This window comes from Geotrypetes seraphini, chromosome 11 (assembly GCF_902459505.1).
Source record: "Geotrypetes seraphini chromosome 11, aGeoSer1.1, whole genome shotgun sequence".
NCBI classification, from domain to species: domain Eukaryota; kingdom Metazoa; phylum Chordata; class Amphibia; order Gymnophiona; family Dermophiidae; genus Geotrypetes; species Geotrypetes seraphini.
Window position 1 is genome coordinate 103,704,705 of NC_047094.1, and position 25,937 is coordinate 103,730,641.

The window sequence follows — 25,937 nt, forward strand, 5'->3', positions numbered from 1 at the left end:
CTGGGCCAGAAACCCAGAGCCCTGCCCTGTAGTGTGCTTAGTTTCTATCTACTGGCGTCTCCGTCAAAGCTCACTCCAGCCCATCTAAACCATCCTAGCCACCGAAGCCCTCCCCGCCCATCCTCAACTGAATGTCCATATACAGGGGACAGACTGTGCAAGTCGGTACACTGTCAAAAGCGCGCTGGATATTGGCACATCGAGAATCCCGTGGTGGGGACATTTGCATGCAGGATAAATGCACACCACCGCTTCCGACACTTTGAGGCCTTCCCTTTTGCGCTGTGAGTTGGGGTGTGGGTGGGCCTTCCCGTTTTTGTTCTTCAGGAGTTTTCAGTGTAGTGGGGGTTCCCCCACACACACACTCCCAACAGGAGCGTGAGGACTTGAAAGTTTACTGGGGGTTCCCCCCCCCAGTGCAACTGGGAAAGCCTAAAAGGCAGCGTGCATCTGCATCGCTGCAGGATTGTTGGCGCGCCAATGTCTGGCCCGCTTTTGATGGGTCACTGTGTAAGTCTGCCCAGTACTGGCCCTAGTTCCTTCAATTATATATCCATTATTTTCTGATTAGAGATCCTCTGTGTTCATCCCACGCTTCTTTAAACTATGTTACCGTTTTCCTCTCCACCACCTCCTTCAGGAGCGCATTCCATACATCAACCACTCTCTCTGAAAAGAAGAATTTCCTAACATTACTCTTGAGTCTACCACCCCTCAACCTCAAATTATGCCCTCTAGTTTTACACACAATATTTCGACAACCTCCCTGTCCCCCATCAGGTCCTCAGTGCGCAGTGACCCTCCCTTCAGTGTCTCTGCAACCTCCAGAACCCAAAACAATAAGATAATATGGTACAGCTTGGGGGGGGAAGGCATTTGCCCACCAGCAGCCAGCAATCCAAAAGGCCGCACATTCATATCTAACACCTTGCAGCACCTGGGGGGAAAAACAAAAGCCATACCCACAAACATCAGCAGTGAGTACTGAACCCCCAACTCTTGCAGTGCTGCACCTCAGCCCTAACCCCTACACCACACAAGCATCTGACAAAGAAGAGAGCGATGAAGGACAGCACACTGGACACAGAGGGCCTCACAGCATTCCTGGCCCTCAAAGAGATATTCACTCACACCTCCTACCTCACACTCATTGACTAGATGACATTAGCATGTAGGCATTGCTGCATGCTAACCAATTAGCATAGGACTACTGTGTGAGCATTTACCGCCTACAATAGGTGACAGTAAGGGCTCAAGTGCAAATGAGGAAATTAGCACATGGCCATTACTGGAGAATAGAAAAATCTGCCTTTTACTGGCAGCGCTAAAAGTGTTTATGTTTATTAAAAGCTTGATTCCCCCCCCCCCCCTTTTATGAAGCCGTGTTAGAACTTTTTTATCGCGGGCTGCAGTGGTAAAAGCTCCAACACTCTTAGAATTCCTATGAGTGTTGGCGCTAATACCGCTGCGGCCGGCAATGATAAAACCTAACACGGCTTTTTAAAAGAGGGGCTTAATATACTGGTGTCACCGTACAAGCACCAAAATAGTTTACAATAGTCAATAAACGAGTAAATAATAATTCACACAAAGAATAAAAACAAGGAACTCCATTGTTCGATAGGCCCAATCACTCAAGGCCAAACAATCCACCTACAAAAAAGGGTTGTTTGTTTTTTTCCTCATATCTCTTTCACTACCCTTTTTTATCTCAGCATACAGGAAAGACCCACTTGGGGCTACAGCAGGCCACTTTTTAGCACTGCTTGGTAAAAGGCTCCAAAGTTAAGCACTGGAACTTGACTTTATTGCTATATTGAGTAATGTTAAAAGTCAACGTTTCTTCTTGAGCGCATGTATGAGACCACAAACTGAAACTAAACTCAGATAAAACAAAATTCCTTCTGCTCGAAAAGGCCAAAACCCCCACCATTACAGAACTGGAAATCAAGAACACCAAATACCCAATACAGCCCGAACTCAAACTCCTAGGAGTAACGATAGACAGATGCTGCACAATGCAGTCCCAAATTAATAAGACATCCCAGAAATCTACGTAAAATAAGAAAATTCTTCGACCCAGAGCAATTCAGGCCAATTGTCCAATCCCTAGTCTTAGGTCTACTGGACTATTGCAATTCCCTCTATCTACCTTGTCCTGCCAACATGATAAAACAACTTCAGACTATACAAAACACCGCCCTCAGACTGATCTACTCTCTGAGAAAATATGATCACATCACCACTGCCTTCCTAGACTCTCACTGGCTACCAATACAAGCACGAATTTAATTCAAATTCTACTGTCTATTATTCAAAGCATTAAACGCCTAAATCAGATCCTCACCACAAGACAAAGAAGAACCCTGACCCCTTTTGCCTTCCCTCCGCTCAAGGGCACTCAGCGCAAGTTGATGTTCGACAACCTTCTTGCGACGCAAGCAGCAAAACTTAACCACTCCATCTCCAACCTGCTGCCGGCAACGTGCGACCTCAAAACATTTCTAAAAGAAATCAAAACCCTGCTTTTCAAAAAATTTATCCAGATATCTTAACCCCCCCCCCTTCCCCCTCCTCCCAGGCAATTTCCCCTCCCAAATCCTCCACCTAGGTAATCCCTGCCTCCTCAAAACACCAACCAAGAAAACAGATCCCTGTAATGTAATCTTATCTGTAACCTAACTGTAACCTATTTGCTATATTACCTAGAAATGTAGTCTTCTTACTATCCAATTGCAAGTTATATTACCCAGAAATGTAGTCATCTTACTATCCAATTGCAAGTTCTTCCGAAATTTATCCACCTTTCTCACCTCTTTTGTAACAAAAAAATATATATATTATTGTAACTTCACTGGAAATGTCCAGTCAGCTCTTTTGTAATCCGCCTTGAACTGCAAGGTATAGGCGGAATAGAAGTAACTAATGTAATGTAATACCCTTTGTCTTGTGTGTTTCTGACTGTGGGTCATGATTAAATTTTACATTAAAAACAAATTACAAGATTTACCTGAATTATAGTATTTTTTTTTTTTTAAGAAAAAGGCATGTTTTAAGCGCGATTGATAAAAGTCGATGTTGCTTCTCCCCTCCTCTCCCTTCCATTCGTCCAATAGTGCATCAGGAGAGTGTGGTTTTTGTTTTTTACGGCGTTTTTCTGCACATGTGCCCATCAACAATGGGCACATGCAAATGTGGGAAATCTTCGCTGCTGTCCGCCGATCTTATTTCCACGCGCAATTTTTTAAAAGAATATCTCAGGTTTTTAGATTCGGTATCAAAATGGCAGCGGAAGCAGACCGTTGCTTTTTAACACGGGTTTTTGAAAATCCTGGCCAGAGTGTCCTCATTTGCACAATCCTTGAACACTTATGGTTTTACATTTTAAATCTTTTTATTAAAGTATAAAAAGGGGCAAAATTCTGTACAACTGTTTATATATCACAAATAGAATCTTCCATTTCTATATGGTTTTGGTACAGCCTTCCCAAACATTCAGTCGTCTATGTTTTTTACATCACCTGGGAAGGTAATTGGATTGTCTTTCAGACATGGGTGTAGAAGAGAGCCTAGACAGTGTAGTGGATGATACAGGAAAATAAGTGTCTATTAAATGTTAGAAATGCTCCTTGATGCCAGCAATGATGGATGAATCTGTTGCAGTAACAGTAAGATGCTTAATCAGCTGGGCACATAATGGAAGGATGTCACAAATGGTAGAAGTCTGATCAGCAGACAAGACTCATGTTGCCACATCAAAAGCAGACAAGACACAAATTATGTCATTTAACAGTAGTTCATTTAAATAGCAGCTTCTGCAGTTTTTGTTTTTAAATCATTGAATTCAGTTGCCAATTGTCTAAGATGTGTTAAGTTTTTACATATTGATAGTCTGTCCCTGTTCCCACAGGCTCTGAGCCTGTCCCCACCATGTGGGCTCTGTCCCGGTCTGTGTCCCCATGTCATTCTCTACTACTGAACTTTGGGCAAGCAGTGGCTTCCCTTATGTCTGTCTCAGTTACAGACTATGGACTTTTCTTTCAGGAACTTGTCCAAACCTTTTTTAAAAACAGCTACGCTAACCACTCTTACCACATACTCTGGCAACACATTCCGGAGCTTAATTATTCTTTGAATGATAAAATATTTACTTCTATTGGTTTTAAAAGTATTTTCCCCTGAAACTTCATTGAGTTTTCCCCAGTCTTTGTAATTTTTAAAGGAGTAAAAAATCTACACCATTCAGCATTTTGTAGATGTCAATCACATCTCCCCTCAGCCATATCTTTTCAAAGCTGAAGAGTCCTAATCTCTTTAGCATTTCCTCATACAAGAGTTCCATACCCTTTATCATCCTGGTCACTCTTCTTTGAGTGTGGAGTTAGCAGTAGAGGAGGAGGGTACCAACAAGAGACTTACCCAATGATCGGAGTTCCCGGGGTGGAATACAGTGTTCCTCCGTGAATTCGCGGTCGGCAGTTCGCAGTCCCGGTCATTCACGGTATTTTCCGACTGTGAACCGCCGACCAGAAGAAGACAGCTGGAGAGGCAGGAGAGGGCAGCCGGAGTGCCGGCAAGTGAAGGAAATCACTCGTTGTATGCTCCGACTGCCTCTTCCTGTACTAAAGTCAGACCTCACCAATCAGGAGCTGCTTTGACATGCAGCTCTTGATTGGTAAGGCCCGACTTTAGTACAGGAAGAGGCGGTCGGAGCATACAGCGAGGGATTTCCTTCACTCGCCGGCGCTCCGGCTGCCCTCTCCAGTCTCCCCCACGAAAAACCGTATTTGCAGTTTTTCAAGATTTGCGGGGGTTCCTGAAACGGAACCCCCACGAATATCGGGGGAGTACTGTATTATAGGGAAAGAGAGTATAGATACCGAGGAGCTGCAGAGTAAATACACTTATAGGTCAATAAAAGGAGTTTGAACTGTATGCAGAAATGGATAGGGAGCCAGTGAAGTAACTTGAGGAGAGGGGTAATGTGAGCATAACAACACTGGTAGAATATATGAGGTGTGCAGCAGAATTCTGAACAGATTGAAGGGGAAAGAGATGGCTTAGTGGAAGACCTGCGAGAAGCAAGTTGCAGTCGTCCAGGCAAGAGATAGTATACAAAAAACTGGAAAATCTCAGTTAAAGAACTACAACAATATTTTGTCAAGTCCACACAGCTACAGAAGTTTGTTGCCTACAGAGAAAATTTTTTTTTTAAACTTATCTAACAAAACTTGTTTGATATGTACTGTTTATTGTATGTGGCTACCGTTTAAATTTTTGAAGTTATATTAATATGGACATTTAATTGAAGGATCACTCTTGAGCTCTGCTGCTAGGTGCCACTGGCTCGTGTTCAAGCCCTAGCGACTTGAAGAAATCGTTTTTGTGCTAGTCCAGTAAGGTCCTCCAGCATCATCCCCATGGTTGTTTTCAACATGTCCAGCCATCTGGTTGCAGGATGCCATCTTTGCCTGGTTCCTTCAACATCCTAAATATGGATGTATATATGTCTATATTTTAATATGTGTATAAGAAGATATAATATGAATAAATATATTATATATTTTATATAGGTATGTACAAGTAGGTATGTATAACCAAGTAGATTGATTATATATTATAAGCGGTAATAAAAAAGAGCACTGATTCTGGTTTGAGAGGGCTGTTTTGAGAAGCAACTCAGAAAACACTAACTCTGTATTGTAACACCTTTACAAAAGCACAAGTATTGGATTATGTTTTAATAATGTATAGATTATGGTTTAACGTCTATATTGAAACCATCCCAGGAAATGCAAACACTGTATTGTAACACCATACAGAAGCTCATGTATTGTAACACCATTATAGAAGTTCACATAAACTGCTCTGAATTGACTCCCCCAGTCAGTAGCATCGATACAGAAGCTTTCAATGAACAATAAACATGATGTCCTTCTCCAGTGATCTCTCTCTTCTGACAGTGTGACCAGAATTGATTGTTAGTTGTTCTGGCAGTTCATGGAACACATAAAATCCTTCTCCAGCACCAACGAACATATGGATAAAGGTGAGCCAGTTGATATTGTGTATTTGGATTTTCAAAAAGCATTTGACAAAGTTCCTCATGAAAGACTTCTGAGGAAATTAGAAAGGCTTGAGATAGGAGGTAATGTCCTATTATGGATTAAGAACTGGTTGAAAGACAGAAAACAGAGAGTAGGTTTAAATGGTCAATATTCTCAATGGAGAAGAGTAAACAGTGGGGGGTCCCCAGGGCTCTATGCTGGGACTGCTGCTTTTTCACATATTTATCAATGATCTAGAGATGGGAATAACTAGTGAGAATGAAATGTGCTGATGACACAAAGTTGTTCAACGTGAATTGATTTTTTTACTCTTTCAAAAATTAAAAAGGCAAGGGGCACTTAATGAAGTTACATGGAAACATCTTTAAAATGCATAGGAGAAAATATTTTTTTCACTCAAAGAACAGTTAAGCTCTGGAACTCAATAACAGAGAAGTGCTAACAGTGGTTGTTAGCATAGCTGGTTTATAAAAGGTAATTTGCTTCTATTTGGGTTTCCGTCAGGTACTTGGGTCCTGGATTGGTCACTATTGGAAACAGAATACTAGGCTTGATGGATCATTGGTCTGACCCAGGATGGCTATTCTTATGTTCTTATAATGAGGTTAACTTGGAGACTCCTAATAATAGGAATAACATGAGAGTGTCAGAAATATACACATGAAAAAGGCACAGTAGAACAATCATAATAGAAATATAATAGATGTCAGCAGGGTACAAATGATACATCACAATAGGCAACATGAAGGAACATTCATATAACAGAGATATGATGCTTACAATGCAGATAAAACTCCTTAATAGGTAACATATTAGGAACATTTATAGATATAATAAACAGAATGCCAGAATAATATAAATGATATACCTTAGGTTAGATCATTCAAATAACATAGATATGATACTCATAGTCAAGACTTGAATTGGGTTGGTTCAATAAGAAGGTATCAAATCACAGTGGACTAACATGGCAGCCACATTCCATTATCCAGTATCTTGATACCAAAATATGAAGTCCGGATGTAGGAAAAATGCTAATAAACTAGCATGGACCTTTCTATAACCAGGAAAGCCAAAATTCTTTAAACTTCTGCTCTGCCATGAAGTAGCTACTGGAAAAGAGAACCGACTTTTTCGTGCTTCCTGGTTACCCAATGAGTCAAGGCCATTCTGTGAACTTGGTAACTTTTCGCAGAACCTAATTGTAATAAACACTATACAGCAACTTTCATATTTGTTCTTTACAAGAGGCACAAGATAAAATAACGTGGCACGTTTGTAGGCAGTGTGCTGCAATATTTGGCACATGCCCACATGCCTACGTATTGCCCAGCTGCAATTTGTCATTGCAAAGCAATTACAGTACAAACCCGGTTCATTCACAAAGCAAAATCACCACTACATTTTTGGGGGTTATTGTCTACCATATAGAACTGGGGGTCTCAAAATTCCTCCTTGAGGGCCGCAATCCAGTCAGGTTTTCAGGATTTCCCCAATGAATGTGCACGAGATCTATGTGCATGCACTGCTTTCAATGCATATTCATTGGGGAAAATCCTGGAAACCCGACTGGATTGCGGCCCTCAAGGAGGGACTTTGAGATCCCCGAGAATGAATGAAGCATCCCCGACTCTCTTAAACCAGAGTTGACATTGTTCTGGGATTAGATGAGCCAATTCATTGTAACCATTTCCACTGCTCAATGTAACCCTCCTACTGCCTCCCGCACCCCCCTTCCAGGCCAGGAAGCTGGGGAGAGTGTCTTTTAGAATCATGAGTCGCAGGGGGAACAGCGATCTTTCTGGGGCTGTAACACACATTCTAATAAAAAGTGTGTGGGGGGAGGGGGCGCGTAATTTAGCAATCTGTGAAAACTTTACTGGGAAGGGGTAAAACGAGGACCTCACGGATCTGACGGACCTCGCGGATCTAAAACCGCACGTCCTTTAAAATCTGAGGTCCGTTCCGTGCCGCTTGTAGTTTCTGTCTCTTACAGACCTCTATGACATTTTAGCTCTGACGGATCCATCTCAGCATAGGAGGGAAAAGTATTAGAATCCGTCAGCGCTAAAATCTCATCGAGGTCTGTCAGAGCCAGAGACTAGTGCTGGAGCAGCAGAGCAGAAACCTTCTTAGGTATAGGATTAAGTCTGCCGGATCTTATTATTACCATTTTGCCCTCTGCTTATCCTTTAAGCCCAAAAATAATATGAAATAATCACTCAATTGTTAATAATCCAATGTTTGTAAGTGTGTACAACTGATAACCAAGTTATATGCTCAGAGAAATGGAAGTGATAACAGGGATACCCCAACACTACCACCTCACCGCCCAATCATCGCATAGTTCATACAGTTGATTATGAAACTTGTCGCTGTTATAGATGTATATTTCGGTGCTCAAGGCTACTACTTTTTAAATAAGTATCTTTAGCTTGCGGGTTCCGACGTGACACGTTTCGTTCCTGCCTCAGGGAACCGAACAGGAGTTTGCAAAAAATCTCAAAACATACGAGCGTGATGTAACTCAGACATACAAGTAACTTCTTTTGTTCTCTTTTCAAATTGCCTCCTCATATCTTGACACAAAAGAAGTTACTTGTATGTCTGAGTTACATCACGCTCGTATGTTTTGAGATTTTTTGCAAACTCCTGTTCGGTTCCCTGAGGCAGGAACGAAATGTGTCACGTCGGAACCCGCAAGCTAAAGATACTTATTTAAAAAGTAGTAGCCTTGAGCACCGAAATATACATCTATAACAGCGACAAGTTTCATAATCAACTGTACGAACTATGCGATGATTGGGCGGTGAGGTGGTAGTGTTGGGGTATCCCTGTTATCACCTCCATTTCTCTGAGCATATAACTTGGTTATCAGTTGTACACACTTACAAACATTGGATTATTAACAATTGAGTGATTATTTCATATTATTTTTGGGCTTAAAGGATAAGCAGAGGGCAAAATGGTAATAATAAGATCCGGCAGACTTAATCCTATACCTAAGAAGGCTTCTGCTCTGCTGCTCCAGCACTAGTCTCTGGCTCTGACAGACCTCGATGAGATTTTAGCACTGACGGATCCTAATTCTTTTCCCTCCCTATGCTGAGATGGATCCATCAGCGCTAAAATGTCATAGAGGTCTGTATGAAACAGAAACTACAAGTGGCACGGACACAGACCTCAGATTTTTAAGGACGTGCGGTTTTAGATCCGTGAGGTCCGTGTTTTACCCCTTCCCAACTTTACTCAATATCAAAACAAGTCACAGGAATAAAGTCTCAAAAACATATCTAGAATAATTTGGGTTTGCATTTAACACAAATGATTATATATATGTTTTTGAGACTTTATTCCTGTGATTTGTTTTGATATTGAGTAACTGGGGATGGATCTCCATTCTGCCAACTGAGACATCCCCCTCTCTCCAGAGAATGATCCCTGAGCGTGCAGTTAAACGTTACCGGGCTCAAAACGTTATCTGAGACTAGGTCTTGCAGCTGATCAAACCCTTACGGGTTAGTCATGAGCTCGGTTTCAGCCGGGATCGCGCGTGCGCCAGAAGAGCGGCCAGCTCGGCGGTGCGGAGCCGTCAGCGGCGCAATCGCACGAGCCTTGGAGGACGATTTCGACGGCGACTACTTACGCTAGCCTTCATTTCGGCGTCTCGCAAACCGATCACTCCATAACAGGTGCCCAGAGCAGCGATCGCGCGTCCCAGAGTGCACTGAAGCTCCTCAGGGCTCTGGCGAAGGTTTCAGATTGGCGGCTCAGGAATGTCTCTTCACCCCGCCCCCCCCCCCGAGGAATGAATAGAAGTGGTTGCATAACGAATCCGTCCCGTCAAGTCTAGCTAACGCGCAGCTCCAGTGCCTGTCGGGGGGGGGGGGGGGGAGGGGGGGTGTCAGCAAGCATCCCTAGACGGGTCAGTGTTAGAGAGTTGCACGGGGACAGAAATCCCGCCCATCCCTGGCAGAATCCTCTCCGTCCCCACCCGTCCCCGTCAGGATCTTCTCCGTCCCCGCCAGGATCCTCTCCGTCCCCGCCCGTCCCCTGGCAGGGATGGGTGGGATTTTTGTCCCCGTGCAACTCTCTAACACTGACCCGTCTAGGGATGCTTGCTGACCCCCCCTCCCCCCCCCCCCCCCCGCCTTTGACAGGCACTGGAGCTGCACGTTAGCAAGACTGACGGGACGAATTCGTTGTGCAACCACTTCTATTCATTCCTCGAGGGGGGGGGGGCGGGGTGAAGAGACATTCTGTCCCCGCCAGGATCCTCTCCGTCCCCGCCAGGATACTCTCCGTCCCCACCCGTCCCCGCCAGGATCTTCTCCTTCCCCGTCAAGATACTCTCCGTCCCCGCCAGGATCCTCTCTGTCCCCGCCAGGATCCTCTCTGTCCCCACCCGTCCCCTCCAGGATCCTCTCCGTCCCCACCCATCCCCGCAAGGAATTACCTCCATCCCCGCCCGTCCCCATAAAAAGCAGCAATTACTTCTGACAGGATCATTAATTCCACAGTTTCTTTTGTGTTTCCGCTGCTGTTTTCCTTGTGGAATCTCTTTGGTGGAACCCTTTTTTTGTTTTCTGTTCAGGTAATTAACTTATAACCCCCCTCTTTTACTAAGGCTGACGTGTCCATTATATTATATGGACGAACCCTGCTTCCAAAGCCTTCCATCCCCGTGGGAGTCCCATGGGCCAGAGGGGGGTCCCCGTGGGAGTCCCGTGGGTTGGGGGGGATCCCCGCGATCCCCGTTCCCGTGCAGACCTCTAGTCAGTGTCCTCTAAGGATCCTGGACAGACAATGGCATTTACATAAAACCTCTAGTTCCGTGGTCTCAAACTCAAAGGGCTCCTTTTACGAAGCTGCGTTAGTGGCTTTAGCGCGCACGACTTTTAATCACGCGCTAACCCCTGTGCTAGCCGAAAAACTACCGCCTGCTCAAGAGGAGGCAGTAGCGGCTAGCGCGACCGGTGGTTTAGCGTGCGCTATTATGCGTGTTAAACCGCTAATACGCCTTCATAAAAGGAGCCCAAAGTTTCAAGTTTATTAAAAAATTTTTATACCGCTTAATCAAATTTCTAGGCGGTGTACAATTAAAAAAAATTACATTAAAACAAATTAAAAATACTAAACTAAACCAGGATAAGTTAATAAAACACAAAGAAAACATATGGACTAACTTCACACAGTTGGGGAAGAAGGGCAAGAACTACAATCTTTGAGAAAAAGAGCACAGCAAAAGAGGCAAAACAATAGGTATGGGTAAAAAGCTATAAAGCTTGTTTTGGTCCTTAAAAGGACAGTTACATTACATTAGGGATTTCTATTCCGCCATTACCTTGCAGTTCAAGGCGGATTACAAAAGAATTATCCAAGATGTATTACAACAAGAACTTACAAAAAAAAAATTGGTCATTTTCAAAAAGAGTAAGAAATGGGTAAAGTTATTTGTTTGGGGTAGTTGGCTTTAGTGAGAGGTGGAGTTTGAGACTTGCGGTATTATTTCTTTTTTCAGAGTTTTCTTGAAGAGTATGGTCTTTATTTCTTTTCTAAAAGTCTTGTAGTCGAGGGATGCCGTCAGATTGGCGATTTGGTTGTCTAGTTTGGCTGCTTGAGTGGCCAGGAGGCCATCATATAGTTTTTTCCGTTTGACCTCCTTAATTGGGGTTATTGTCTAAAAGTATCCTGGACCAAGAATGTTTTTAATTTTGCTTTAAATTGATTTAATACGGATTAGATGCATAAATGATTAGGCAGCAAATTCTAAAGAGAAGGTGCAGTGACAGCGAAATTATTGGATCTCGACGTGTTGATTGATTTTAGTGATGGTACAACAAGGAGATTCTGTGACATTGAACGAAGCAATTTAGAGGGACAGTAAGGAATTAAGAGTCTATCAATGAACTCTGGTTGATTGAACGTGTTGTAAAGGTTAAGAGTAAGATTTTGTAACTAACTCTATATTCAACGGGTACATAAGAATTGCCATCTCTGGATCAGACCCTGTGTCCATCAAGTCCGGTGATCCGCACACACGGAGGTACCCTGGCATAGTTTTAGTCCCCATATCACTGTATGCTTCTCAAGGGAGATGTGCATCTAATTTACCCTTACCCGTATCACTCTATGCCACTCTTAAGGAGATGTAAGTAAATGTCCAGTCACTTCCTTAGCATTAGTCCATATTTAACATAATATACCAACAGACTAATGTAAACTAGTTCATCAATTTTACAAATTCTTTAGGGCTTCAGACATGCCATTACTTGTTCGCTGATATTTTTAGCGATACAAAACGTGTTTTATATGGCTATGGCTGTGGCTTCTTCATTTGCCCATATATATTTATTTTTTTGCAATTTCTCTTATTTTTTATATATAAAGTGCTTCCCATAAATAGTTATAAAAAAGTTAACTTATCTTAACAAATTGTCATTTCTTTAATAGGATCGGGTCGGGGCTTGTCACATCCCGACCCGATCCCGACCCGATCCTATTAAGGAAATGACAATTTGTTAAGATAAGTTAACTTTTTTATAACTATTTATGGGAAGCACTTTATATATAAAAAATAAGAGAAATTGCAAAAAAATAAATATATATGGGCAAATGAAGAAGCCACAGCCATAGCCATATAAAACACGTTTTGTATCGCTAAAAATATCAGTGAACAAGTAATGGCATGTCTGAAGCCCTAAAGAATTTGTAAAATTGATGAACTAGTTTACATTAGTCTGTTGGTATACTCTTAAGGAGATGTGCATCTAGTTTACCCTTAAATCCTAGAACGGTGGATTCTGCAATTACTTCCTCTGGCAGAGCATTCCAGGTGTCCACCACTCGCTGCGTGAAACAGAACTTCCTGCTATTCGTCCTGGACCTGTCCCCCCTCAGCTTCAGTCTATGTCCTTTTGTCCGTCTCACACTGGACATTGTAACCAGGGTAGCCAGTGTGCGTTGAACAGGAAAGGTGAAACATGATCATATTTTTTAGCCAAAAAACAGCAAGGGAATATATTTATCCAAGGTGATACTTATACATCACTGTTGTACTAATCACCTTTGTTTTACTTCAAACACAAATTACAACACAAGTTGATGTGGTTAAGTGAACACTCAGACCCGCAGCTGAGGTCCGGTGAAATAAGTTCACGGAGCAGCTGTTAAGGAGATCATCATTGTTGTTCACAGTCTCCTCCACCAAACAAAGACTAAATAACAACACATAAACTTGAAGAAAATAAAAGAATAAATTTAACAGCAACTTAACTTTGAATGGTGTGGATGATACACATAGCTGCTCCGGGCTCCTCCATTTATTCACAATACCGACCCCCCCAACCTAGGTTTCACCCGCTGGCTTCTTCAACTTTATGTGTTGTTATCTAGTCTTTGTTTGGTGGAGGAGACTGTGAACAACAATGATGGTCTCCTTAACAGCTGCTCCGTGAACTTGTTTCACCGGACCTCAGCTGCGGGTCTGAGTGTTCACTTAACCACATCAACTTGTGTTGTAATTTGTGTTTGAAGTAAAACAAAGGTGATTAGTACAACAGTCATATTTTTTAGCGCCATAGATAATCTCGATAGCTGTATCTGAAGGCGTCTCATTTCCTTTTTTGTAATGCCCTTATAAAGGGCGTTACAATATTCTATACAAGAAATTACCAGAGGTTGGATTTATGTATTCAAAGAAGCTGGTTCTAGTAATTTAGGGAGAGAACGTATCATTCTAAGATGATGAAAACATTTCTGGACAACCGTACTAATATGATTGTGGTAGGAAAATTTACTGTTAAAAGTGACTCACTCCAACAGCTTTAAAGTGGGTACAACTTTGATTGGGACAGATTCAAGTTTTAAGGGGGCCTGAAGGGCCACATTTTAGAGTTGTAGATAGTTTGAGGGCCTCAGACAAAAATAGTTAATGTCTTATTAAAGAAATGACAATTTTGCATGAGGTAAAACTCTTTATACGAGGGTCATTTCATAAATAATGCACACTATTTTTTTATTATTTACATGTTTATTTTTTCCCCCCAAGTATTTCTTTACAATCCTTCAATATAGTCTTCCTGCTTTGCTATGACCGAGTCCCAACGTCCGGGACGCTTCATTATTCCATCCAAGACACCATTTTTGGTCAGTTGCCGAATGGCTCAGGTACCGGCGGAAAAAAGCTCTTCCAAAGATGCAAAATGATGTCCACGCACAGGTTGTTTCAACTTTGGGAAAAGGTCGAAGTCTGGCGGACTCACGTCTGGACTGTAGCATGAGGTAACACCTCCCAGCCGTCTTCACGTAGTTTTTCAATGACGAGTGGAGAGCTCCATCTTCCCCCACGACCAAAAAAATTTCGATGAGCTCAATCAAAAGACAAACAAATGATGATTTTTGCTTATGATCATGAAGGCATCATCATCACAGACAAAGTTCCATGTGGAAGAAGTGTCACAGCAGTGTATTATCGTGATTTTTTGCTAAGTCTTAATAATAATATTGTAATTTATAGCTAAAGAGACATATGATCAAGAAACTGTTTTATTTTACTTTTGTGATTACGATAAAAACATACCGAGGGCCTCAAATTAATATCTGGCGGCCCATGAATAGGGAAAATTCACAAATAACTTTTAGACCAGCTCTGACCCACCCCCGGACTTTACCTGGTGGTCTAGCGGTGACACAGAGCAGGAGCGATCTTCATACACTCCTGCCTTTTAGAGCCGTGCTGAGTTCCCGTGGTCTCAAGAGACTACAACAGGAACTCCCATTGTAGTCTCGTGAGACCACAGGAACTCACAGCAGGGCTCTGCACGGGGCAGGAGTGTAGGAAGATCACTCCTGCCCCACGTCACCGCTAGACCACCAGGCAAGGTCAGTGCTCCTGGGGCGGCTGCTTGCCTCTGATCGCCTCCCTCCTCCTCCGATTACCTCCCTCCTCACCCCAATCCAAGTCCCGGGCCTTTTTTTTTATGCAGACTGCCAACAATCGATTCTTGAGGGTAGGGGGGGCCTGGGGGGAAAAATTATGAATAATCGAAACTGTGAACGTCGAAACCATGAATAGGGAGGGGAAGTGTAGTTATTTGCATGGGGGGGAGAATCAAATGAATTGATCAATATTGGTTTAGTAAATGCTAGATCTGTGAGAAATAAAGTAATAATTATTTCTGGTATTATTGAAGGAGGTAATTATGATGTTTTTGCATTACTGAATCATGATTGATCGAGTTGCCCTACTAGGCATAAGTGAGAATGGACATGCAGATCTTATAAAAGAGGGGGAGGGGTAGTAATTTTTTTATCGGGAAAAATTAAAATTTAAGGTGATTTGTAATGAAGTTAAGGATTTTGGAGAAGTTCCCGTATTGAACGGACAGCATTTGAGCTTGTGTCTATTATATAGCCCTCCAGGCTCATTAGGGACAGATTGCTCATCTTTTTTAGAATTTATTTTATATTTGTCTATTAATCTAGAATCACTTTGTATCGCAGGTGATTTGAATGTACCATGTGTATGTGATGAAACAGGGGAGGATGAGAAGAAAATGATACTATATTAAGTAAAGACAGCATGCGATTTTAAACAGATTGTAAATTTTGCAACTCAGAAGAATGGAAATAAATTAGATTTAATTTTTCTAGGTAAGGAATTGATAATAAGGTTATATAAATCACCTATAAGTTATTCAGTGAACTGGTCTGACCATGTGTTGATTAATTTTGTATTGCAGATTTATAATACAGTACTCCCCCGCAAATTCAGTTTACGAATCGCGGACTCAGTCTTTCGCGCTATTTTCTGACCGCCTCTTCCAGGAACTAAAAAATCAGGCTACATCAGGGATCTCAAAGTCCCTCCTTGAGGGCCGCAATCCAGTTGGGTTTTCAGGATTTCCCCAAGGAATATGCATTGAAAGCAGTGCATGCAAATAGATCTTATGCATATTCCTTGGGGAAATCCTGAAAACCCGACTGGATTGCGGACCTCAAGGAGGGACTTTGAAACCCCTGGGCTACACCAATCAGGAGCTGCTTTGACATGCTAACTAGAGTGTCAAAACAGCTCCTGATTGGTGTAGCCTGACTTTAGTTCCTGGCAGAGGGGTCAGAAATTATTAAGGAGGATCCTGCACCCGCCACCACCCAAGCTTCCCTCTTTTGCCTCTCCTGCCTCTGATCTGCTCCTAAACCACATTCACGTTTTTTTTAAATTCGTGGGTGCTCCTGGAATGGAACCCCTGTGAATTTTGGGGGAGTACTGTAATTCTTTATAGGTTGAGGAACAAAGTAGGACAATGAATATCAGACCAAATTTTGAGATTAATGATTTTAGAAAAGAAGTGTGACAGAATCTAAATATAGATCAGGATTTAGGTGTAGGAGAAATAATGCAAGGGTGGAATTCCGTCCTGCAAATGGCATTTGATAAGGTAGCACAACAAAGAAAAATCCAACCAGACCCTACACGGTCCGTGTTTCGGCGAACACGCCTTCCTCAAGGGTCCAATGGTTTGCAACCTCACATATAAAGAATTAGACTGAAAACAGTCTATTGTCTTTAAACATGTGAGCAAAGAACACCGCAGACAAGCTGAAGTAGCAAAATAAATGCCTATCTGCAGTAACCATTATCTCTCTCCTTATTGGCTAAGACTCTTAACATTTGCATCTCCTCTTCCTATAGGCTAAGACTCTTTACACCTGCATTGTGAGGTCATAGGGCTTTATGGTTATAGAAACATTGTAACATGATGGCAGAAAAGGCCAAATGGCCCATCTAGTCTGCACAACAAAGAAAAATGGGGATACCCAATAATCCACAGTGAAAACAATCCACCGATGAAAACAAAAACTATGGATACAGATGTTCTGGAGATAATTTATTAAACACTGACATATAAAATCATGAAAATTCAATGAAAAAGTACAATGCTAAAAAAATATGGTGATAAAAATCCAACCGGACCCTGGTCTGTGTTTCGGCAAACACGCCTTCCTCAGGGATCCAATGGTTTGCAACCTCACATATAAAGAATTGGACTGAAAACAGTCTATTGTCTTTAAACATGTGAGCAAAGAACATCGCAGACAAGCTGAAGTAGCAAAAAAATGCTAAGGTAGCACCAGGAAAAGATAGTGATTAAAAAGGGATATAGACCAAAACCATGGATAACTGCGCCCCTTAGAAAATTAAGACAAGAACTGAGACAAATTGAGAGGTTATGGAGAAGAACTGCTATGGATGATTACACCAGTCTTTATTTTAAAACTTTTACTCAGATGATTTCTTAAAAGTAGTTCTTGAATCAATTTTTTATGCTGATTCTAGAAATGACTTCAATTTTTGCCTATCATGTCAGGTTTTTACACAAAATAAGAAGTTATGTTTTCACGATTTTAACTACTCTAAGGATAAATGTATTCTAACACCATTTCACACAAGGTCAATTTTTATTACAAACACATTTTAAAAATACTATAAAGAACTGCCCTAATTTATTGCTCGACTACCCTATAACCAAAAAAAAAAAGTAAACAGTGTTCCATTCATTTTCAAACTTTCTCCTCTTTGACTTCCTTGCAGATCCTTGAAGATCTTGACTATACTTCTTCAACACCCAACAGTTGTCGGCCATCATAGTTTCATTCCATCTCCCCTGGTAACTCCTCTCCATCTCCTTAATATCTTGGAGAAAACGGTCACCTTGCTCTTCACTATAATGTCCTAGATTTTCCAGAAAGTAGTTGATATGAGAATGTAGAAAGTGAAATTTTACACTCATGTTACAACTCAACTTCTTGAAATTTTCCAACATTGTTTCAACAATGGCTCTGTAATTAGGATCTTTGTTATGCCCTAGAAAGTTTTCAGTAACCACCGAAACTACTGCGTCCACCACTGGCAACTTCAAGGTATCCCTATCCCCTTCCGGGATGGGATACAGGTGAGCCATAGAGCGCGCAAAACGAAAAGGCGACTCCGGCGCCTTCCACTGCACAAGCACAATATCCCAAATATCCTGATGCATGGGAAAAGAGCGGGAGGCTGAGAGGATCCCCTGAGCAGGGGGTCCACCACACATGGGGCTCCTTTGTGTTTTCACCAAAGCGCAACACCGAGGAAACCTGTAGAATAAGCTCCTGGAGCTTTTCCCACTGAAAGATGCGCACCACCAATGCATCCTTGGCAGCTGGCGGAACAAAAAAAAAAAAAAAAACTGTCGCCAGCAGCATGCATCCCCCTGAGAGGATCCTGGAGGTCCACCAAGGGGTCCAGGTCCTCATCAAGCGAGAACTGCTCCCCATATAAAAAAAATCATCATCCCAAGAGACCTTTAGCCACTTGGATGAAAGAGGATGAAACCAGTGTTGAGGGGGGCCGAACCGGGGTGGACACAGAGGGACCCCCCTGACACCTTGAAGATAAGCCATGCACAAGGCTAAAACAAAATCAGGGGAAAACCCCTCTAGCGGGCAAATGGGAGTGGACCCAGCAGAAACCTGCCCATCTCAGAGGGAAAGTCACCTGAGGCTTCAGACAAAATGGAGGTGCCACCTGCCAAAATCGGAGCAAAGCCTGCCAAGAAAAACGCCCCCGAAGCCTGTAGCAGCTGAGAAGCATGAACAACCCCAGTTGCTAAAGCAGGCAAGCCAACAGCAATGGTAAAAGAGTCTCCAGCAGCTTCGGCGGTAAGGGAAACCTTTTTTCCCCAACCATCAGCGGCTGAGGAAATCTCTGCATGTGTGGCGAGGGAATCCCAAGCTTCCCCGCTGTCAACTGCCGTGTGTAAATCACTCACGAAGAGGTTCCGTGGATGCCAACACCCGAAGCCAATGAGGATTCCCCTTCACGGCGGCCAGCACACCATGAGCACAGGCCGGCCGCATCACCCTCACGTCTGGAGCACAATGAGCACTTTTTCCCTTTAAAAGTGCTCATTGTGCAAGACATGACCTAGCTAAGGAAAGAGTGCCGATTAACAATAAAAATCAATTACAGTCAATTGAAGGCTTCCCTTCAGACCGGCACTGCCTCGGGGTTGTTTTTTTTGGGCAGAACACACTCCACTGGCTCTCTAAGCCATATGCCTTGCTGGTATCAGTAGCAAGGCTTACAGCTAAGCACCTCTACAAAATTTGGGGGAGCTGGAGGAAATGGGGGGGGGGGACTCAACTTGTGACCCATCAAGTGTGACACCCCGAGGTCAGACGGACCCCCAAAAGGGTCCCTCCAAGCTCAGGCCGGCACCAGATGAGGACAAGGCTACTAAACAACTTCCAACAGGCCTACACGTACCCAGAGAAGACTGGCAACAGCTTATCCCTCCTACTTGGAGACTGAGAACAGACTGAATATATTAGGGGGAAGCAAAGCTACTTGTATTACAGCCAAAAGGTTTTGTCTTAGTCTTTACCTGCTGGTCATAGTGAGCTATTACCCATCAATGAACTGGGCCAGTCTGGAGAGTTGCTAAAGAATATGGGTTTAGAAAAGGCCACGGGGTTAAAATCCTTTTATTGTCCACTATGGATGTACTCTGGAGAGGTCTAGATATGTGGAAAAATCTTATTGTATGGTCTCTCTAGACCAGTGGTCTCAAACTCGCGGCCCGGGGGCTAAATGCAGCCCGCCAGATACTATTTTGAGGCCCTCAGTATGTTTTTCATAATCGCAAAAGTAAAATAAAACAGTTTCTTGATCATATGTCTCTTTAGCGATAAATGACAATATTATTATTAAGACTTAGCCAAAAGGAAAGATTTATAAACTATAAAGAGTTTTACCTCATGCAAAGTTGTCATTTCTGTAATAAGACATTAACTATTTTTTCTGCGGCCCTCCAAGTACCAACAAATCCAAAATGTGGCCCTGCAAAGGTTTGAGTTTGAGACCACTGCTCTAGACAATACACCAACTTTTGATACTGTAGATCCCCCGATTTTATTGAAAAAAACTACAAATGGGAGATATAGGAGAAGTGGTTTTAAACTGATTTTATTCACTGTTGATGGATCGCAAATTTGTGGTGAAAAGTGGTGGTGGAATCTCTTCTGTGATATTATTGAAAAGGGGAGTGCCACCGGGATCAGCACTATCTGCTTTACTATTTAATATTTATATTGCGTCAATCTCAGAGCAACTTTATTATCTTCACATGATCCTTTATACACATTGATTGAACATCAGACAGATGGCCTAAGAGCAGATATGAAGTATGAACTGGTCACATTTTGAACCTTTAGATAGGAATCCTTTTTGCACATCGTTAACTAAATATGCAAAAAAGCACTGTCAGTTGGACAACTGCCCTCTGAATATTCTTAATACCGCTCCACATACCTTTAAAGTTGACCTTTTCAACTGGACAACATGTCTATTAAATAATGGTCAATTTCCAAATGAATTTGGTCACATTTTAATCACGCCTATATTGAAAAACAATAAAGAATCTATTGCTTTAAATTCCAACTATCGGCCAATCGCCAGCATCCCGTTATTTACAAAAGTTATAGAAGGGACAGTTAATTCCGCCTTGGTGGAATATATAGAGAAGGCACAGGCGGAATAGAAATCCCTAATGTAATGTAATGTAATGTAATAGAGAAGCATGATATTCTTCATGACTGTCAAACAGGGTTCCGTGTAGGGCACAGTACGGAGATGGTATTAGCTTCCCTGATGAACTACCTCCATTGTCTATTTAGTGAAGGTTCAAATGCACTGATCATTCAGCTGGATATTAGCAGTGCTTTTTGATCTAGTCGATCACAAGATATTGTTAGATTGTTTAGATTCAATAGGTATCTCAGGAAAAGTTTGGAACTGGTTTGAGGGTTTATCAAGTGTTTAGAGAAGATAGTTACTCTTTTTCCTGGAGTAATTCCTGTGGGGTACCCCAGGGTTCTCCGCTGTCGCCTACTTTATTTAATATATATTTGGCTCCACTGGGAAAATTATTGCATAGCTTGGGAGTCAAATTTTTTTATTTATGCTGATGATATTACCATAGTACTCCCACTTATGTCCTTCACAGGGGAAGTAATAAATCAAATTTCTTCATTATTAATCCATATCGAGCAATGGACTAAGAGGGCAAAACTTAAATTGAATCCGGAAAAATCAAAATTTTTTCTGGCCAGTCCTTCTGATACTATAAAAGAAAAAGAACTATACTTGAATGGACAAACTTTTCAAATTTTTGCTTCTATTAGAATTTTGGGTGTCATTGGATCGTCATTTAACATTGAAAGATCACACAAACTCACTAGTTAAGAAATGTTATACTCAGACAAATGGTATTAGAGCCCACTAGGGATCGGGCGATACTAGACCTAATACTCACCAACGAAGAAAGTCTTCACAGAGGTCTCGGTAGGCGATACGTTGGCATCCAGTGACCACATGATATGGTTCAACCTCAGGAAAGGTTTCACTAAGTCAAGCATATCAACCAAGGTACTCAACTTTAAGGGCACAAACTTCGAAAGCATGGGAGATTTCGTCCATCAGGCACTGCAAAACCATGCCAAAACAGATAATGTAGAGGTAATGTGGTCAACTCTGAAATCAACCTTACACAAAGCAACCAACCGCTACGTCAAATCAGTAAGTAAATGGCGAAGAAAAAATAGACCACAGTGGTTCTCTGCGGAGATCTCAGACCTCATAAAAAAGCAGAAAAGAGCGTTCATCATCTACAAACAAATCAGGGAAGCGAGAATCCAAGGAAGACTATCTGGCCAAGTCAAAAGCGGTCAAAACGGCAGTCAGGGAGGCCAAACTCCGAATGGAGGAGAACCTTGCGAAGAACATCAAGAAGGGCGATAAATCCTTCCTCCTGTATATTAGTGACAGAAAAAGAAACACAGATGGGATAGTACACCTTAGGAAACCCGACAGGAACTATGTAGAATCGGACTCCGACAAAGCCAAACTTTTAAATGAATACTTCTGCTCGGTCTTCACTTGCGAGGCGCCAGGATCCGGACCTTAGCTGCCGACGAGGGAAAACTCGGAAGACCCGTTTCAAAATTTCAAGTTTACGCCCAGCAGTGTCTACGAGGAGCTATCAAGACTCAAGGTGAACAAAGCTATGGGACCGGACAAACTACACCCCAGGGTGCTCAGGGAGTTGAGTGACGTCCTGGCAGAACCGTTATCCGCGCTCTTCATTCTTTCCCTAAGTACAGGAAGAGTCCCGTTGGATTGGAAAATGGCTAACGTCATTCCACTCCACAAAAAGGGATGCAGGACGGAGGCTGAGAATTATAGACTGGTGAGTCTCACATCGATAGTGAGTAAACTTATGGAAACACTAATCAAACGCCAATTGGATACGATCCTGAACGAGGAGAATCTACGAAATCCCCATCAACATGGTTTTACGAAGGGAAGGTCCTGCCAATCAAATCTGATCAGCTTCTTTGACTGGGTAACAAGAAAGCTGGATATAGGGGAGTCCCTGGATGTCGTGTACTTGGACTTCAGCAAAGCGTTTGATAGCGTCCCACACCGCAGGTTATTGAGCAAGATGGGTTCGATAGGACTGGGTGAAACATTAACCGCATGGGTTAGGGACTGACTTAGAGGTAGATTTCACAGGGTAGTGGTAAACGGTACCCTCTCCGATACGAAGGAGGTGATCAGCGGAATGCCGCAGGGCTCGGTCTTGGGCCCGATCCTATTTAACATCTTCATAAGAGACTTGGCTGAGGGCTTCGAAAAATTACATTATTCGCCGATGACGCCAAACTATGCAACATGGTAGGCAACTGCACAACAGATGAAAGCACAGTGCCCGACAAAAGCTCAATGCCCAACAGTATGATGCAGAATCTACTCCTGCTGGAGCATTGGTCAAAGACTTGGCAACTAAGTTTCAATGCCAAAAAATGCAAGGTCATGCACCTTGGCGGCAAAAATCCATGCAGGACTTACCTCCTAAATGGTGAGATCCTAGCAAGGACTGTAGCAGAACGTGACTTGGGGGTGATCATTAGCGAAGACATGAAGACTGCCAATCAAGTGGAGAAAGCTTCATCCAGGGCTAGACAAATCATGGGCTGTATCCGTAGAAGTTTCATCAGCCGTAAGCCCGAGGTCATAATGCCGTTGTACAGATCCATGGTGAGACCCCATCTGGAATACTGTGTACAATTCTGGAGGCCGCATTATCAAAAAGATGTGCGGAGAGTTGAGTCGGTTCAGCGAATGGCCACCAGGATGGTCTCAGGACTCAAGGATCTCCCGTATGAGGAACGACTGGGTAAGTTGCAGCTATACTCACTTGAGCAACGCAGAGAGAGGGGAGACATGATCGAGACGTTCAAATATGTCACAGGCCGTATCGAGGTGGAAGAGGATCTTTTTTTCCTTAAAAGACCCACGGCAACAAGAGGGTATCTGTTGAAAATCAGGAGTGGGAAATTTCATGGCGACACCAGAAAATATTTCTTCACCAAAAGGGTGGTTGATCGCTGGAATAATCTTCCACAACAGGTAATTGAGGCAAGCAGCGTGCCAGATTTTAAGAAAAGATGGGATTGGCATGTGGGATCTCTTCATGGAGGTAGTTAGGGGGTGGGCCATTAGTGTGGGCAGACTAGATGGGCCGTGGCCCTTTTCTGCCCGTCATGTTCTATGTTTCTATGTTTCTAATTTTGTGGAAACTTCGGACGATAAAAAAATTATTTAATAAGGCATCATTTAGATTACTGATACAATCATCCATCTTGTCCATTCTAGATTACTGTAATATAATATACATGGGATCCCCAAAAAAGCTTCAAAAAAGACTGAGGGCTCCTTTTATCAAGCTGCGGTAGGCGGTTAACGCGCGGAATACCGCGCATTCAACCACCTACCGCGCTAGTTGCTAATGCCTCCATTGACGAGGTGTTCGTTTTTTGGTGTGCCACGGGGGTTAGCGCGTGATGAAATGTCCGATGCGCTAACCCCTGTAGCGCACCTTGATAAAAGGAGCCCTGAGACTTATACAAAATACGGCAGTTTGTTTAATTTTGGGGCTGAAAAAATATGACCATATTACTTCATCCTACAAACAGTTGCATTGGCTGCCTTTTGAGGCTAGAGTAATGTTTAAGTTTGGTTGCACCAGTTTTAAAGTACTGTTTGGTATGGCTCCTAATTACCTGTCTCTATGTTTTGAAAGATATAAACCTAAAAGAATAACTCGTGGTCAATACTTATTTGTGTTCCTGATTATTAAGCCTTGTCGTTACAAGAGATTCTTTGATAAATTGCTTGGTTTTCAGGCAGGTAAAATGGATTCATGGTTAAGTTCTATTATTTCTCAGGCCTATTCACACATGTCTTTTAGGAAACTTTTGAAAACTGATTTATTTGAAAAGTTTGTAAAGTGATGTTTCAGAATATTGATGGGAAATTTGCACATTGATTTTACAGTTGAACTTTTTTAAAGAATATCTATCTATTTTCGTGAATGCATTTTATTTAATTGTATAATCTTAGTTGTTCTTAGATTTTGTATTTTTATTCGCTGTTTGTATACTTTTAGTACTGTATGTGAACCGCCTAGAACTATGTGGTAGAGCGGTATATAAAAATAAAATTATTATTATTAGGACAAATACTGGAAGAATGAAATGTCCATTATTGGATATAGGCAGATGATATGTTGTTTTTTCTTTTCAACTGAAACAGGAAGCGAGTATGTGGTGAAAAAGTTGGCAACTAGATGTATGAAAACAGGTTAATGCTGAACCTGACAAAAATGGAAGTTATGTTTGTGGGTGATGGTGAACAACTGTTGCAGGAAATAAAAGTGCAAGATGTGCAATTGCCTGTTCTCTCCTGTATAAGTGTTAGATGGCTATCTAAATATACAGTATACCTATCAATGCAACAACATAATTTGCATGTTGTTAAGGGAGCTTTTATGCAAATGAGGATATTTTCTCGAGAAAAGTCTGTAGTGGATTTTCAGATAGTAATACATAGACTTATTTTTAAATTGGATTTTTGTAATGTATTGCTTCTGGGAATGGCTAAATCAAAAATATACGCTTTACAATAGTGCAGAATACAGTCGCTAGGATGATTAGTGGAAATTCCCGCTTTAAACACATTTCGCCAGTGCTGAAACAGCTACACTGGCTGCCTGTTATATTCCACATCCTATATAATAAAAGGCTAACTCGCGCATGCGCACTCCTATTTACGTGCTTCCATGATCAGTAGTTCCGTGGCCGCATGAGTGCGCATGCGCGAATCCCCAGCACTTCCCTACACTCGCCGAAAGGACTGGACTGTACGAGTCCCCAGCACAAGCGTGTGGCCGACCCAGGATCGTAAAGTGCTGCACACGTACTGGAGGGGGAGGGACATACCGGTTCTTCACATACCAGCACAAACCTCCCTCCAGCATTGGCAGCCGCAGCACGCTAAACAGGCTGCTTTGGGCTTTCTCCTGCAGTTGAGTCCCTCTGCCGCGTCACTGATGACATCATCAATGACACGACAGAGGGACTCAATGGCAGAAGAAAGCCGCGAAGCAGCCTGTTTAGCGTGCTGCGGCTGCCAACGCTGGAGAGAGGTTTGATATTAAAGTCATCTCGCTGGGAGAGAAGCGTCTGCCTCGGGTGCTTCAGGCAACAGCAGCGGTTACAATTCGCTGCTGTTGCTGGCTTCAGCCCTTCCTCTCTGGCCAGTCCTGCCTACTTCCTGTTTTCATGAAGACAAGACTGGCCAGAGAGAAAGACCTGAAGCCAGCAACAGCAATGAATTGTGAATGCTGCTGCTGACCAACGAAGTAGTTAAATGAGGAAAGGGAGCAGAGGGGGAGAGAATGGCTTGGAGGGAAGGAGGAAGGTATG

General features: G+C 42.5%; 1 protein-coding gene across 2 annotated transcripts in view; it reads right to left on the reverse strand.

The window, feature by feature from the left end:
- Positions 1 to 25,937, reverse strand: part of CASS4 (Cas scaffold protein family member 4) — a 150,549-nt gene that overhangs the window by 117,400 nt on the left and 7,212 nt on the right. Inside the window, exon 1 of one of the 2 annotated variants that reach the window (XM_033962791.1) lies at positions 9,715 to 9,776. The exons of the other annotated variant lie outside the window; for it this stretch is intronic. Within the exon in view, the coding sequence (XP_033818682.1) occupies positions 9,715 to 9,726 (12 nt within the window). The 5' untranslated portion in view covers positions 9,727 to 9,776. Of the gene's footprint in view, positions 1 to 9,714; positions 9,777 to 25,937 lie in introns of those variants that run through there. 2 annotated transcript variants of the gene reach the window in all.